The following is a 13906-nucleotide window of genomic DNA, read 5'->3' as shown; positions in this document are numbered from 1 at the left end:
TCTCCCTAGGCAAGTCACACAAAAATCACTACTAATTATAACAGAGCAGAATGCAATTTTCCTTCAGAATTTGTTTTGTCTTCTAGAGTTTTGTGTAAATACACATTTATAAAATAACGAAGAGGTCATGAAATAGTGTTTCATTTTTCAAACCCTACGTGTTCAAGGATCATGAGCTAGCCCTCCCAAATCACGCATTTATAAAAACGTGAATTAGAAAGTTAGTTTTATTTGTCCCTCGCTCTTTAACCTTTAGGTCCCTCGCTTGCAGGACCGGGGCCGCCCCGCCAAGCTTCAGGTGCTCCGAGGTGCCGACGCGGGCTGCTCGGATGCTTTGCCCGGGGGAGGGTGAGGAACGGGACGGCTGGAGCCGCCGCTCCAGGGCGGTCGGGGACTTGGGGCAGCGCCTCCACGGGGCACCTCGCCCGGAACCCTCCAGCGGGCCGTGAGCAGGCGTCGGGGAGGGCCCAAGCCGGGCACAGAGCCGCCCCCCCCACACCCCCGGCGCTGCCTTCTCCTCCCGTCGGCGCTCCGGGAGCCCCATCCCGCGGGGAGGGCTCCCTCGCCGCCCCGCCCCGCACAGCGGGCCGGTCCGCAGGTGCGGCCGGGCTGATCGCAGCGCAGGGAGGCGGGCGGGAGAGCGGCCCCGCCGCGGGGGTGTCACCGGCGCTGGGCGGGAGGACTGAAACCGCTGCCCCTCCAGTGTGCGCGGCGGAACCTCGTCGTCTTTCTCCCGCGGCTCCGCCGAGGGGCTGCCGGCTCCCGCGGCAGGGCGGAGGCTGAAGTTGCGAGGAGCGGCGCCGGGGGACGCGGCCGGAGGCTGCCGGGCGGGAGCCCCGCGTCTGCCGCCGTCCGAGGGCAGAGCAGCGCCCAGCGCCGCTGCAGCCGCCGCCGCTGCCGTGCGGAAGGAGCGGCCCCTCCGCCCGCGCCCATGGGGGACTCGGTGTTCAGCGAAAAGCCGGCGCTGCGCTACGCGGTGAGTGCGGGAAGGGGCTCCGCGGCCGCGGAGCTGCCTGGGACGGGGGCTCGGGGGACGGTGCGACCACGTGTGCTGCGGGCTGGGTGCGTCCGTCAGTCTGTCTGTGTGCGCGGAAGGCGCCCCACGGCATCGCCGGGCGTGAGCAGCGGGTCTGGGGGAGGCCGGTGTCCGTCCTGCCGTGGTGGGCACCCCGCGCCCCGCTGAGCCAGCGGCTTCCTTCCTTCCCCTCCCTCCCTTTCCCATGTGGGAGTTTTCGCGCTTCGCTGGAACTGACATGAAAATACCTTTTAAATATTAATTAAAAAAAGGAGCGCGGTGAGATCCTAGCCGTGGGATCCAACAGAAGCTGCGGCGGTGCCGCTCCTCCCCGGGAGGCGGCTGGAGGAGCTGGGGCGCTTTGGAGGAGTCCCGGGAGCCTCGTCCAGCGCCGCCCCGCACGTTTGGCCTTCTGCTCTCAAGCGGGCTGACGGGGTGAGCCCCCGGCACCAGAAGTGCTCTCGGTTACTGGTTCCGGCACCGCTCCCGCCGCATTTGGGATGATAACACCATTATTTTATTATTTCCTTCACAAGAGGTTGTGCTGTTGAGAAGCCACTTCCTTTCGACCAGCCTTATTAGGAGCATTTTCTCGGTTGCTCGGGCAGAAAAAAAAAAAAACCAAAACAACAAACAAAACCGCATTAAAACAACCAGCTGCCTCCTCTTCTGAAGTCATAAAGAAATGTTAGCATGAGTAGTAGCATGCAAGGCCTGATGCTGCTCTCGTTTACACTCATGTAAATAGTGAATAATTTTATTACTGTCGATGAAGTTAGGTGGGAGTTGTTGGTCAGAGCAGGCTTTGCTTTTCTGGTCCTGGTGAGTGCAGGTGCCAGCACTGCAAGGGAGGGTTAATAAGTGTATCGCCTATGGAATACACTGCAATGTGCTTTTCTCACTCAGTTCGCTTTGATTCCTTCAGTATTGCCCATTAAATTCTATGCCTTTAAAAAAATATATTTTGTGAACAGTTTAGAGTAGAAGAAGCTGTTTGGTTTTTTGGGGGATAATGTCTGTCTTTGTAAATACTTCCATACCCACTCAACTGCAGGTATTAGTACACTCAGCTACTATAGGAACACTTTACCTTTTAGAGGCAATGGCACATTGTCTAAGACCCTCATATAGAAGCAAATAATTTTTGTATCATATATGAGTAGCGATAGTGATTTCTCCAGAAAATTAATTATCGTGCATCAAAAGAATTGGAATCTCTTGTTTTAGTAGGGTAATTGCCCAGTTCATATTTAGACACGTAGGAGACCAGTGACAGTCACGTCACATGTTGGCTCCATGAAACTTTTATTACTTCCTGTGATAGTGCTTGTCAGTGTACCATTAACTGCTAATTACAAACACGTTATTGTTTCTGTCAGTTGGGTATCAGTCCATTTTCTTGCCCACAGCCAGCAGCAGAGTTTGGATTAAGTTCAGGTCAGCAGGCATGCAAAGAAAAATGCAGACTGGCCAGCCAGCACAGATGACCAGTACCAGTATTGCAAAACCACTGTTCTTTGATTGCTGTATATTGCAGCAAAGGGGAAATTATGCACTTAAATCATAGTACTTTAAAATAATTTGTGGCTATTTTTAGATCTATTTCAACAACAATGTAACAACACATAGTTATATCTAGGAGGTGACTTTTGCAGGTGATGTTACTGGTTTGTTTAGAGAATATGGATCTGGATGCTGTGCCTTATCCATGCAAATGCTTAATGTGAAGACTATGAATAGCCTATCTGAAAACGAATGCTTGTTGACCTGAAGGTAAGCTAAGACTTTAGAGCTTTGTTGGATTGAGGCCTTAGTAATTACTGCTTAGATGGAACTTAGTACCATTCTGGTTAACTTTGAATAATTCTGTGGTGGAAATACAAATCAAGTTCTTAGATTGTTTTGATAACTATGAGCTCAAAATTGTACAGTGGTATTGTATTTAATAGCAATTAATTTATTGGCAGAAGAAATTATAGTGATTTCTGTGGTAGGTTTTTCTGCTTTTCAGGACTGATAATTAAAGTTTCATGATTTTCGTAGAAGTGCATAAGGAAGCACCTTGGTTCAGGTCAGTACTGTGGTGGAATCTCCTGACATCCCCCACTCGTGTGGCTTGGTTCATGTCTCTGAGTAGTCCTGGAGCATGGGAACTGGTGTTTGTGTGGGTGATGCTGAACTGGGGAATGTGCTTCTGGTGCTGCCCAGTGCCTGGAGGGCATTTGGGCCTCAGGACCAAGGTAGAGTAAACTTGAGTGTAAATGTCTGAAATTCATATGGTTTGGATATTGGGTCTTCTGTACCAGCTCCTTCCCTTGGCAATGTGCTACTGCTGGTGCAACGTGACAATGTAGCCATAAATACACACAGATGCCATTGCAATTCTGAAGCTTCACAGTGTATTTGCAAGCATACCTTATACGAACAAAGACTTCAATTTGAGTGTAATGTCTGTGGGAATGATCACATAACCTATAGCGCATTTGATCCAGAATATAGTAAGTGTGAGTGGGACGACTGGTAGTTATGTCACAATTACACTTTGAACTGAGCATTGGTGCTGACTAACCAAAAAGTTCCAGTAGACAGAGAGGTAATTTTAACCAGCTGAAACATTTTTCTTCAGTGAGAAATAAGTTAAAAAAATCAGCTAGCTGAAAATGAATAAAAATAGCTTACTAAATGGGAGTAGGTAAAACAAAAAAGAAAAAAAAAAAGGAAAAAAGAGGGTTACACTTGCACTGAGTCACAGAGACACTTTTTTTTTTTGGTATTGATATCTTTCCACCAGCTCAGAGACCTCTTCTCCCTTTCTGATATTTATATCTATATAGTACTTTTATGAAAACCTGTAGAAACGTAAGTAATATCCTCTTTGTCTGTTGCCTGGCCAAGCTGTACCCTTTAATTTCTAGTCGTAGGTTAGTTTCACCTGCCCACTAATCATCCTGCTGAATTCACTCTGATTTACAAGCTATTTTTGGTATTGTGATGTTTATAGCTGATACTAAGATCTCCAAATGTTCCAGGAACATTTTTCAAATGATTTCATTAAGAGGGATGGTCACCTTCCTGACTTGGGATTTCTTTCTGTTGGTTCCTAATTGGTTTGTTTTGTTTTGTTTTGTTTAGTGTTTTTTTTAATCTTAGCAGCAGTAACAGGGGGAGTTAAAAGCTGCTTCATGTATTTTTGGCTAAAACATCAGAAAGCAATATAATACTTATTTTACTTTAAGAGATCATTTGGTAACTGGAAATGTAGGTTTTTTACACATGTATTAAGAAAAGACTCAAAATAGCCTCAGGTGCTGCATAACCAACCGACCCCTCAGTGGTCCAAAGCAGGAAGCTTGAAGGATGATCTGGATTGGATTCAACCCTTTTAATCTTGGTGTAACATTTTTAATCTTGTTCTGTCTTGAAACATTTACCAGAAGGGATTTCCCTGAAGGGAAAGGATGTTTTCCTTGATGAGGAAACTCTGGCTCTCTTTAACCAGGGAATAGGAAAAATCGTGAGGAGCTCGGATTTGGAAGTGGCTGCCATGACCCGATGGCCATGAAGATGTGAGACTCTTCCTTTGGGCCAAAAACTGGGAGTTCTGGCAGCTGGAGTGGAGGGGATATGTGGGTCCTTGGAGGACACAACTATGAGTTTGTTTTAGCTTCTGAATCTGTCACTGGTACTGAGGTCATGTCCAATTCAGATGTCAGAGAGTATTTTGGGAAAAGAAGGGTGTTTTTTCCCTGCTTCCAGCAGTATTTGGGACGTTGTCTTGTGCGTTGGCTCAGCCTATGTCCAGCTGATGCTTTGCTGGTGGGGTGAGCAGACGTGGTGCTCACTCTTACCATCTTAAATCCTTCAGTGTGCGGGGAAGGATGAAGGAAACAAAAGAAACAGTTTGCAAGGGCAGCTAGGACACTGGTGAACCGCAGAATGCCTTCTGGAGCACAGAGGGAATTAAAAAGAGGATAGTGGACATTTTCCCCCAGTATTCCAGTTGTAGTAATGCTAATTGTTACTCTTAACAAAATTAGATTACAGAATAATTCGAAATTGAATAGCTAGATTGGTGGTGACACTGTAAAACTGTAAGCTAGGACTGTAAAAATCTCTTTTTGAGGACCCAAGCACTGACATCCTCCTGTGGGCTTGCTTGCGTTTTGCAAGAATCCACTTTTGAAGAGTTGTTTGCCTTTCCGATTTCAAGACGTGCTGCCTGATGACTTGAACCTTCAGCCTCTCACGGATTTTTAACAACAAAATTAATCTGCTGCAGGCAGTCTGCATTTATTATAGCGACTGTAGTAAATCCTACAAGTAATTTATCTTGCAGGAGTAATAACTATATGGCTTTCACCTAGACTGTTTTTCTGGTTTCTCTCTCTTCCCGAGGCACTTGCCAGGAAGAAGCAGCGCAGGAGCAGAGCAGACTGGTGCATATCCAGGTCAACCATAATGTACATTTGCATCAGGTTTGATGAGATGGAGGACGGGTTGTGGGATTCAGGCAGTGCTTGACATGAGCATAAGTTTTTGCCCACTGGGCTCTGTAAATTGAACATCTCTGCTCTGTAGGAGACAGCTGCATATTTTCTCATGTGCCAAGTACTCAAAGGCAGAGTGAGTTAACTAGTTCAAAAAAATTAAATCACTCTGTAGGTGTTGTTTTCTAATTAGAAAATTGTGAAGAATACTTCCAACTTGATCAGATAAGCAAGTTACAGGAGAAACAGTTAGCAGTAGAGGAATGATTAAATGTCAAATTTCTGGCATCCGACTCTTGGATTTTATTCATCAGAGGCTTACGCTGACCTCATGTGTGTTGGACGTTTTGCTAAAGGAATATGATTTCTGATCGCTGTTGAGCCGAATCCTTAATTTTTCATTTCGGTGAAATTCCCAGTGCTGGCGATGATTCATGCTTACACTTTTGCAACATTCGAAAGTGCTGTTATTGCTAATCTCTAAAGAGCATATATAAATATAGGAAACGAGCACGATTTGTCGCTCAATAGTGAACACCAAGGCCAAGCTTTGATTGGTATTGATGGAATCTGAAGTGTGTCCAGCCGGCTTTTATCCCCTGTGCAAAGAGGCCGTGGGTTAACGCCACAAAGCCAGGATGAGGGGAAGAGAGGAAGCAAAGAGCTCTTGCGTGTGTCACAGGGTTTTAAAAAGTTGCAGGAAGTAGATTTCAATTCAGATCAGGTCATATTTCTTACATCGCTTGAACTCTTAATGTATTCCTGGGGCTCTCCACACACACGCAGGTCTTAATGTCCTTTCTCTCGCGTACAGAAGAAAAGATGGGGACAGATGCAGGTTGGGTTTGGCAAGGCTTGCTAGGCGCAGAGTCACGCTGATGTGGTCGTGTTAGTCTGCCCCCAGATATTGGCCAGGAATAGATATGGCCTAAAGTATGGAGAAAGTGGCTGCCATGTGTATAGACAGCAGGAGGTAAATCTTCCTTTCAATTTGATTTCTTTGCCTGTCTTTACATAGTATAATATATCGCTGCAGTGCAATTACAGTTCTTGTAACAGTACTTACAAAGATGCTGTTTAATAAAACTCCATGTGAGTGGAGCTTCAGGGGTATTATTCAGAGGCCACAGCCACTCAGCTCTGAAATGAGGTGTGCTTCCCTGGTACAATTTATGTTGACTGTGTTTCTCCAAGAGGGGTTTTAATCAAGCAGCAATAGTCCTTCGTAAAGCTGCTGGATGGATGAGGTTTTGTGCTCACGGTGCTGAGGCGTCCGCCTGAGCGGCAATGTCACGCGTGGCCGGAGTCAGCAATCTGTGCCCAGAAGGAGGGCCAGCCATGCAGATGGAGGGCAAGATGAGAACTGAGGATTTTGGTCTCGGTCATGTCCTTTTTTGTTGATATCTTTTTTTTGAGCAGAGCACTTGTTGGGTCTTTTAAAAATTAGTTATTTTTCTGCATAAATGCCTATGTTCCTAAAGAACTGGCATGTGGAAACACATGCTAACCTTTAGAAGATGTTCAGATGTGAAGGTGGTGTGATACAGAACTACCCTTAAGGAAAAATGTTGGTCTCCATGTGGTCGATATATACAAACCATCAGCCTGTGAGGGGAATAATTTCTGTTTCCCAGAAGCTTTTTTGGAATTTCAGCCTGAATAGTGAAGCCATGTAAATGGAAGATGATTGAGGTCACAGATATATTTAGGTAGTTGGTTCTACTTTCATTTGTCTTCAGTTGCTAATCTGTTATCTTTTATACCTCACTGTCTTTGCATGGTACTGTGAAGAAGGAGGTTACTTGCTTGTGATACTTGTTTCTGTTGACATAAAACTACTGTTTTTGCTGGCCGCAGCTCTTCAAAACTTATTTATTCATAATTGAAATTCCAAATAAAAGTAAAACCTAATGAACAGTCTCTATTACGTGACATGCTTACAGAGTGCTTTGAACACTTTTGAACTTCTTTCATCTTTTTAAGTGCCTCTGTCGTTCACCGAGTAGTACACCTATGCAAGGGCTGTTTGTGGATCTCGTTCTAATGGAATACCTGTATCTGCAGCAAAAATAGACCTGAACTCTCAGTCGCTTGGGAAAGATGTATTTAGATTCCAAATTTTGCACTATTCCTGCCTCTCTATATTTGAGAATATAGAAAGCCATTTCATTCTGTGCAGTGAAATGTTTTTTTCTTGTCTAGGGAATAAAGGAGGCGTGCATGCATTGTACTGCTTAGAAAAGGTATCTGACAACCTTTCTGTAGCAAGCCTTGGCTAATGAATCCACATGGTTCACATTCGGTTTATCTGAAGGGATGTCAGATCTTAATGCTCTCTTGGGAGATGCCTGAGTCTTATCGGGCATGGCTGACTCAAAAAGAAAAGTAAGTAATGTTTTTCTTTCTAATGAGTGCTATCTAAGTGTTATCAACAGTGCACAGTTAAAAGGATTTCCTGAATATATCTTCTAGTAAATAAAAAACTGTTAGGAATTGCTAATGGGGAACTGAATATTATGGCAGTACTTAAATAGACGGCAGTAGTGTTCAGTTGCTAAAGGAAATGTAAGTGAAGTTTGAGTTTATTCAGGCTACAGTGCCCTCAGATATAAGTGCTGATCATAAGTGTCTGTATGAAAGTCAGCTGTTATTTCATTCTTGAATGCTTTACATTTTTGAAGCAGGTCAATGAATCTTTGGAAATTATACTGAACGTTTGATATTTCATCATACAATTGAGTTGTTTATTTTCCAATAGCATATATATATCTTTGTGCCTTACTTTATCTGAATCTGATTATCAATCACCTTTGCTATGCTGCCATGAAGGCAGATGATCCTATGATTTTATAACTGCTACTGTGCTGTGTAATTCCACTAGATCATAGCCAGTCTTCACCGTTCTTGTTTACTGTAGATGATCAAGTTTTTTGAAATCAAGCATCTCGAATGACTAAGTGTATCTATAGGTATGTGGTGTGTAGTACCCAAACTTTGGCCTGAGTGTCTGTATGTCTTGCAACTTGCAGTTATTTTCTTGAGGTGTTGATAAGGGTGTAATATTTGCAAAGGTTTACATATTTAGAAAGTTGGTTGCATTGTCTGGGATGTCAAGTTTGATTTAGAAACCTGAATTAAGTGGTGTTTAATGTTGACTATTTTTCCCTTTTGCCTGTTCATTTGTAAAAGCTCCTGTTATGCTCATCTGTACGTGACTTGGCATATGGATTCAGTATACTGGCAGGCTGAAATTCTCATTTGAGCAGATTACTGTATTTTTTCCAGTCTGGTCCTATTAGTAAATATTCTGAGGCTTGCAAAGCACGTTGTTTAAACACAAGCTGTGGAAAAGAATCTGAAGATCATTGATAGATGAATTTAAGCTTGCTTAAAAACTTGGAAATACGTTTATACTTTCCAGGTGGGGTCTTCAATGAGCATAGTATATAGTGCTATCTTTATGAAAACCAAACCCAACCCCATAAACAAATTGTGTAGGAAGGAAACCATAGGTACTTGCAGCCTGGTCCTGTTCTTGCTGAAATACATCCCGGCTCTTGAAGCAGATGCAGAGTCCAGCTTTGTGCAGAGGCCACACCCTCTGTTTCTCTTGGCAAATTGTCTCGCGTTCCAGTGACCCTTTGGGCAAAACATCCTTTAATTGGTACTGTGGCCTTAAATGTTTCCTTTTTTTCCTCTGTGGTAAATTGTTCATGTGTTATATCATTGCAGGCTGTCATTAATATTTGCATACTGTGATTATCTACCCCTTCAATGTCAGCTTTTGCAGCCGCATGTATTGAATGTTGGAAATATTCTCCATTTCCATTAAGTTATCTTAGATAAAAGCAACTGAGTAATTTATTTTGGTGCAGAGTATGGTACTGAGGAACTTGTGGCAGAATGTTGGAGATTTTGTTGGTTTGCAAGCAGAGAGATCTCTGAGTAATTTGGGAAACCCCTGATTAGCTGGTTGCTTCCTCTCCCAGATGCCTATTTCTGTGATCTTGCCTTGTAAGTGCTTTTGTACTTGGGTTCAGAGCCCGTTCCAGCATCTGAACGCATCTGGACAAATGGTAGAAACAGGTGGTAGGAGAGAAAGAGCATCACTTGGCTTTTTACTGGAGGGTGGATGTCTTTCAGAGTCGCAGCTGCTGAATCTTTTACTACTTGTGCTGCCTGCAGTGTCTTGCAAAGGTAGGAGTAGGAGCAATGACCAGAGGGGTTTTGTTTCGACCTGTATGAGGAGTGTGAACCTCAGGAGCTATCCTTCTAGTGAGGGATGTGAGATGTTCAGGTCTTGAGAAGATATATGTATCTCAATGGCATGTTTTAACTGGAGCTATGTCTGACATACACCTGTGTAGCTGTCAGCATCATTGGGTGACAGGAAGTGCATCTTAACGCTTCTGTTCAGCTTGGGAATCGGAGGTGATCCTTTCTAGTAGGGAGCTGCTGACCTGTGCCCTTGTCACCCCACAGCTGAATTGCTGTGGTGCTGCACATCTGGGGCATGCTGGAAGGACACTGGGGGTGGCTGATAGCAGAGGTGTAGCACCACATCACAGCTGAGTATGGCATCCCTTGCTTCTCCTTGCATGGGATGTACCAGAAACCTAAACCATCCAGGGGCAAACAGCAAAAGGTTTCACCTGCTCCCATGCAACATCATGTAAGGCCATGGGTCAGTCTGCTTCTCAGCATGGCCTGGCAGTTTGGGATTTAAAACCATCGGGTTTTCCAGAGAGGGTTCGTAATCCCTCTTTTTCAGCAGAAAGTGAACTCCTGCTCAGTTTTTTGAGCCTCAGGGTACATAGTTTTTTCTTCCAGGCAGGGATTTTGCTCGATGCATTATTCTGTGCTGCTTTGTTTTGATGTGGATGGTGAGCCTACAGTTGGATGTTCTGGTTGCAAGAAATTAAGTTGCTAGTGATGAGCTTTGTTTTCAGAGTTAATGAGGAGCATCAATATGAGTTCCTCTATAAATATTTATGGATTCTATTTTTTGCATGTCCTTGTCCCGAAATGTATTCAAGAGGTCTGATTTAGATTGATGTAAATCTGAAATTCAGTCTAAGGCCACAGGAAAACAGACTAATTAAATACGAAGTTGAGAAATTTATTGCCACTGTACCTGTCTGCTTCCAGAATGCATCTGCATTTTAGCCAGGATTTTCCATGCATGACTGCACAGCCTGTATGAAGTAATGTTGAATTCTGTATTTATGGGAATTTAAGATGATGTAAATGTTGCAACAAGGCAGAGTTAATCTCCATCAGAATCACAGAGGAGAAAAAGGGTAAAAAAAGAGCCAACTATGCAGTCCTCTCCACAGTTGTACATTACTCTGTCAAATGTTTTTGTTACTAAATTTAATAAGGAGAATGTGAGTTGCTTACGTTTATTTGCAGAAAAGATGCTGATTCATGGCCTCAGAAGTGGTCCTTGCAATTCTTTAATTATTTGATAGTGCTGTAGTTGTTCAAAGCATTCCTTGATATGAGATATTTGGGAGTCTCCATTTATGGAGTTTTTTTGCATGAATTTGGAGGGTGTGTTTGTTGCCAGTGGTGCTGAACAGAACTGTTTTTTTTTTTTCTATTTATGAAGTTGTAGTAGTGTGCCTACTAGACTGTAAGTTAGACTGAACAGAAGACAAGATTGTGGCCATTCCTGCAGTGGGATGAATTTGGGTTTTCCCATAGTCTGTGTCACATCCTTTCATGTCACTTTTCGTTTATGTGCTTCTGTCAGCTGCTTAAAGTCATTTGCATGAGTGCAGGCTTTCTCAAGACCAGGTAAGCAAGACCTATTTTTGTGCCTCTAAATATGTCATAGTGGAATTCATACATCTTCTGTGAAGTGATGGGAACAGAATGACACTTGATTCTCAAATCAATTATCTTTCAGTGACTTATAGGTCTGCACAGGTGAATTTGAAAAGATGCCTTTGCTAGGAACCAGTCCTGTGCATTTAGCACGCTAAAGCCCTGGGCTGTGGGTTTTGTATGGGAGGTTTTTTTGGTTTTGTGGGTTTTTTTGTTGTCGTTGCTTGGGTGTGGTTTTTAATTCTTTCTCATGTGGTGTTGCCAGTACAAAATACTCAGTAATTGTTACTGTGCAGCAAAACTCTTTTAATGCAATTGCAAACCTTTTTGTCCCTGCAGGGCTGAAAAAGGTGAAGGGCAGTGTTTCTGTCCCTGTAGCAAATAGAGAGTAATTGAAATGCATATAAAGAGCAGAATATCTGGTCAGTAGAAAGCTGCTGTGTTATGGTGTGGGGTTTTGTTTGTTCGTTGTTGTGGTGTTGTTGTTGTTTTGTAGGGTTTTTTTTTTCCCTTCTGTCTCTGAGCATAACCCGGAGGTGTTTGGCAAGAAATGTTACTGCCAGGAAGCCCTTACAGTTATCATCAATGACTATAAATACAGTACCTGTTACCTTAACTGTCACGTAACATTAACCAGAGTTGATTTATATCTTTCTTTTGTCTTGTTTTGTACCAGTTGTTTAAATCACTTGCCCTTTATGTAGAATTCATGCCTGAAAAAGGAATTCCAACTGAAGAAGAAACATTGAACTCCTTTCTTTTAGTAACATGTTTCTGAGGACAGGTTTTTTGTTTATTGTGTTTTTTTAAAAGAATTCTCTTAAATTCTGTCTCTTGCAAGAAAATGAGAAAATGACCCATTGTGGAATATAGATGCTCTGTAGGTCATATGCAATGATTTCATAAAAACTCTGTGCAGAGCGCGCTATCAGTGCAACTGATCCTGTATTGTTTCTGGTGGACTATTTACACTTTTGAGTCAGTTTTCTAGTCTTCACAACATCTTCACATTATATTTATTTTAACACCAATTTGCTATTGGTAATTATTTACTTTAGTGTGTGAGGTTTTGCTCACATTGAGGTCTGGGGCAAAACAGACTTCATCTTCACTGAAAGCAGGTTTCAGTCATTTCGGTCCCAACATTCATGTGACTCCTTGGCAAGGGTGAGGATGGTTTCAGTGTTTCCAGAATTATTTACTTGATCATTGTTTAAAATAAGTTTTTATCCTTTTCTTCTCTACGTTTGCATTTATACATGGCCTCTTTTCTGCTGCATCATTCAGTGTGTGTAGCCCCATGTGCCCCCACTCTGCTCACCAGCACAAAAAAACCCCAAACTAAAACCAAAGTGGTATCTCTTTCATCCGTGCAGGCATCTGAATCGTCTTTGGGTTATTGTTGGGTTAACTTGTACCTCTGAGGTTTGTTTTAGATTCTGTGGAAGCTCAAGGGATTTTTGAATCCGTGTTTTATGTTTTGGTGTTGTGGTGGTTTTGTTTGTTTGTTTGTTTTTTCCCCAAGTAGTCCAGCAAATAACTTATACCTCATAATGAAAACTCAAATTGTGGAATAATTGGTCTTTTTCCTGCCCTTGAGTACCTTGTATACTGTTGTTATGTCCTATGTGATTATTGCAGATGAAAACATCGGATTTGTCAAACAGGTCTTATCAGTATTTTTAGTTTTTAGGAATTCAGTAATTCTCATGTGATCAGAAAAAAAAATGAATCCTTTCCCTGTTCTTGATTTCATTAAAGCAGCATGTCCTATACATTTCCTTTAAAATAATTGGCAATGTGTACTGCAAAACTTTGGAGTTCTTTTTGTATGAAATGATACATTGGTGTATTCTGTACTAGAGACGCTAGCATTAGAAATATGTGTTTCTTGCTTTAAAAGACACATTACAAACGTGGTGTTGAACATCTGAAAGCAAAGTGTTGATCTGAAACATATCTTGTAATCTTAGAACTGTTTTAGTTAGCTACGAATCAGAAACAGAATGTACCCCTTTTTGAGCACCCATGCCAGATCCATAGGGTAACCTTTATGTTGCCCCTTTACTTTTCTGAGCATGTAAATTCCATAGTGTTAATGAAATCAAATTTATAAACTGATAGGTGCAGAGCTAGGTAGCTTGTTCTGTAAAGTGTTTAATGCATTTTGGTGCATTCAGAGGTAATAGTGTTGGGAGTGTGTATGTATGTCCTTGGTTTTTGCAAATAACCTTGTCATGTTCTTGGTGTTTCACCTTGCTTTTTTTCTTCTGAGTGATAATACTATGCATTTTTTTTCTCTTAACTCAGTAGAATTGATATTTTTTAAGAATGCAAAAGCAAGGGGGAAAATAGGTGGTCACATTTATTCTGGGATAAGTATCTGCAGTTAATGAAGTTACCTTGAGGAATTAATGTCTTGCTATTCATATTGTTTAATTCTACTTGACCTGGCCTCTAGCTATCTTTGTGGATCCATTTTAAAGCAAGCTTGAATGCAACTTAAACAGGGTGACTGGAGTAAGGCAACAATATATACATACTCTTGACTCATCACAGTGCGTATTTAGGTATT

The 13906-nt window shown here is 42.6% G+C and overlaps 1 protein-coding gene across 2 annotated transcripts in view; it reads left to right on the top strand.

The window, feature by feature from the left end:
* ARHGAP6 (Rho GTPase activating protein 6) overlaps positions 1-13906 on the top strand; it is a 340849-nt gene that overhangs the window by 172222 nt on the left and 154721 nt on the right. Inside the window, exon 1 of one of the 2 annotated variants that reach the window (XM_065639453.1) lies at positions 745-976. The exons of the other annotated variant lie outside the window; for it this stretch is intronic. Within the exon in view, the coding sequence (XP_065495525.1) occupies positions 932-976 (45 nt within the window). The 5' untranslated portion in view covers positions 745-931. Of the gene's footprint in view, positions 1-744; positions 977-13906 lie in introns of those variants that run through there. 2 annotated transcript variants of the gene reach the window in all.

The sequence above is a fragment of the Caloenas nicobarica genome, chromosome 1, assembly GCF_036013445.1.
Source record: "Caloenas nicobarica isolate bCalNic1 chromosome 1, bCalNic1.hap1, whole genome shotgun sequence".
Lineage (NCBI taxonomy): Eukaryota > Metazoa > Chordata > Aves > Columbiformes > Columbidae > Caloenas > Caloenas nicobarica.
Note: the sequence above shows the minus strand (reverse complement) of the source record. Positions and strands in the feature narration are given on the sequence as shown.